General features: G+C 32.3%; 1 protein-coding gene across 1 annotated transcript; it reads right to left on the bottom strand.

Annotated features, from left to right (window-relative positions):
* Nucleotides 1-219: 219 nt before the first annotated feature.
* Nucleotides 220-1773, bottom strand: LOC141282462 (CD166 antigen-like). The gene is made up of 4 exons (XM_073815440.1): nucleotides 1646-1773; nucleotides 1104-1397; nucleotides 548-647; nucleotides 220-323 (listed from the first exon to the last, which is right to left on the bottom strand). The coding sequence occupies exons 1-4, from the start codon at nucleotides 1650-1652 to the stop codon at nucleotides 317-319; spliced, it is 408 nt and encodes a 135-aa protein (XP_073671541.1). The 5' UTR covers nucleotides 1653-1773; the 3' UTR covers nucleotides 220-316.
* Nucleotides 1774-2870: the final 1097 nt, after the last annotated feature.

Here is a 2870-nt window from a genome sequence, read left to right as displayed (position 1 = left end):
CAATTAATATTTACTGCTTTACAATGATTTAGGATGTTGTTAAAAATCTTTTAATGAAAACTATTATTTATATAAACTATTATTTGTGAAGACAATGCAGACCACAACACAAAAGGTATAATTGGAAATATGCAAATAAAATGAATTTCCAATAAACTGAATATATAAATATATATAAATGTGTTTGTGTGTGTGTGTGTGTGTGTGTGTGTGTGTGCACATTATTGCTATATATTACATAAGGTCCTTGTTTTGAGCCTGGGCTGAGTCAAGAGGCCTCCGTGTGTCAGCATGAGTTTCCACCAGGTACTCCAGTTTACTCACTGTGAAAGACATGCAAGTCTGGGTGAATTAGAGATACTTAAAATTGCCCTTATTTTACCTTGTGTGTATTTTTCTCTTACCATGACTAAATAGCTGTAGATGCTGGAGTGGTTCTAAACAATAATAAATAAATAAATAATAAAATACTTACCTAAACAATTAACTAAAATGCTTTTTGTTACTTTAAGGCGTTTATGTTGGTTACGCATATGTTACGACTTACTTGCATCTTTTGCCTATAAAGAAACACAGTCCTCCAGCCAGAGCGGCTCCAAGACCAAAGAAGACTGGAATCAGGATGTGGTTGACATCAGTTTGTTCTGCTAAGATCACAATTACATCATTTACCCCATAAGATGATAATTTTCTGTGTTGCTTTTTTTGGTTGCAGCTAAACTCAACAGGCAGTGATCACTAAAGATTCATTCTATATAAAGAGAAGCTTTGGCATTTAGAAATGTTCTTCTCTGTTCCAACTTTTAGAGAAAAAAAGTGATATGAGTTTAGAGTACTACAAATGGTTGAAGCATGACAAAGCTTTTTTGATAATGATATATGGAAGGTTGTGTCTGAAGCCTTAAAGACTATTTGAAATAGTTGTGTATGATGCCCATGGCTGTACCAGGTTGAGAACTAAAAAGTGCAGAATTTGCAAAGAACCAAATTACAATAAGGAGAAAAAAAACAATGCAACCTTAATGATCTCTTATAGATCTCAAAATGTACAAACATCTTGAAGATTTAAGTAGAATGTCATAACCTCCAATTTATTTTTATACCTTTCACAAAGATGGGGCGTCTTGCTACAAATTTATCCTTGACACCATGGTAAATAACTGTGCATGTGATATTGCTGTGTTCATCATCTTTTGTGGGTATAAAGGTCAGAATAGACTCAACTTCCCAGTTTCCATGACCAATGTCCTTATAGGTCATCATGTTATGGCCATTGTGGTTCCAGGTGAGAGTGGGCTGGTATGAGGGGCAGGTGTGCCTAACAGAGCATCTGAAGATGGCAGGATTACCCTCCTGTACAGCCAGATCAGAATGCAACTCCGGTTGTGAAGCTTTGTCTAGATTGTAAATAAGATGCACATCCCAGATACGAAATTAAAGTGTAAACCAGTGTTTAATACAGTGCCACACTTTTAAAACATCTTTTGCATTTAAATTGTTATAAGTAAAGTTCCCCCCAAAAAAAAAAACAGAAAATCTAATGGTTTCCATTAAAACAAATTATACATTTCCCATTATTACTATTAAGTGCATAAGAAATTATATTGTTTTTCTCGGAAGGTTTAATTGCAATAAAAATGCTTACCAATCATACTAATGTGTACACAATTGTCCACAAAGGAGTTTTTGTCTTTTACTGATGTCTGTAATTCAACTCTAAAACAAAATGGGCTGTTGTCATGGTCTTTGACTTCATCGATCTCCAGTGAGCAGTTTAATTCACCTAGTTGTCCAACCAGTTTGGTGCGACCCTTGAAATTGTCCTCAATGCGTGTTTTATCCTCATAGTAGATGTATATATTTGTTTTGTTTTTTCTGTGCCAAATACCCCTCGCACGAGCAGAGGGCTTTACTGTCCCAGGTGATTGACAGATAACCTGACAAGTTGCAAAACAATATGAACGTGAACTTGGGAGGCCCCTGAACTTGGGAGGCCCCTGGGCTTCAGCCCAGGTAACCCAGGTGAAAAAAAAGTAGTATTTAATGTATTAAAAATATACTTAAAATTTAAGTAATATGTTTTTAGTACATTTGTATTCCCAACATGCTTATTTAAAGTGTATTAAAAATATGTTAAATAGCTTTTAAATGTATTTCAAAAAAGTGTACTACAAGTACGTTGGTAATAAATATATGCTTAATTACACTTTTTAAAAGTATGCTAAACTCAAGCATACTTTTAATTTATTTCTAAAAAGTGCACTAGAGTTAAGCTGGTAATAAATATATGTTTAATTACACTTTTTAAAAGTATGCTAAACTCAAGCATACTTTTAATGTATTTCTAAAAAGTGCACTAGATGTAAGCTGGTAATAATTATATCTTTAATTACACTTTTTATAAGTATGCTAAACTCAAGCATACTTTTAATGTATTTCTAAAAAGTGCATTAGAGGTACGCTGGTAATAATTATATCTTTAATTACACTTTTAAAAAGTATGCTAAACTCATGCATACTTTTAATGTATTTCTAAAAAGTGCACTAGAGGTACACTGGTAATAAATATATCTTTAATTACACTTTTTATAAGTATGCTAAACTCAAGCATACTTTTAATGTATTTCTAAAAAGTGCATTAGAGGTACGCTGGTAATAATTATATCTTTAATTACACTTTTAAAAAGTATGCTAAACTCATGCATACTTTTAATGTATTTCTAAAAAGTGCACTAGAGGTACACTGGTAATAAATATATCTTTAATTACACTTTTTATAAGTATGCTAAACTCAAGCATACTTTTAATGTATTTCTAAAAAGTGCATTAGAGGTACGCTGGTAATAATTATATCTTTAATTACACTTTTA

The sequence above is a fragment of the Paramisgurnus dabryanus genome, chromosome 8, assembly GCF_030506205.2.
Source record: "Paramisgurnus dabryanus chromosome 8, PD_genome_1.1, whole genome shotgun sequence".
Lineage (NCBI taxonomy): Eukaryota > Metazoa > Chordata > Actinopteri > Cypriniformes > Cobitidae > Paramisgurnus > Paramisgurnus dabryanus.
Note: the sequence above shows the minus strand (reverse complement) of the source record. Positions and strands in the feature narration are given on the sequence as shown.

What these genes read in the sequence shown, in the direction of transcription:
- LOC141282462 (XM_073815440.1), bottom strand. An exon ending in ACGCCCCATCTTTGTGAAAG is followed by an intron (nt 648 to 1,103) that starts GTATAAAAATAA and finishes TTGTGATCTTAG; the next exon opens with CAGAACAAACTGATGTCAAC.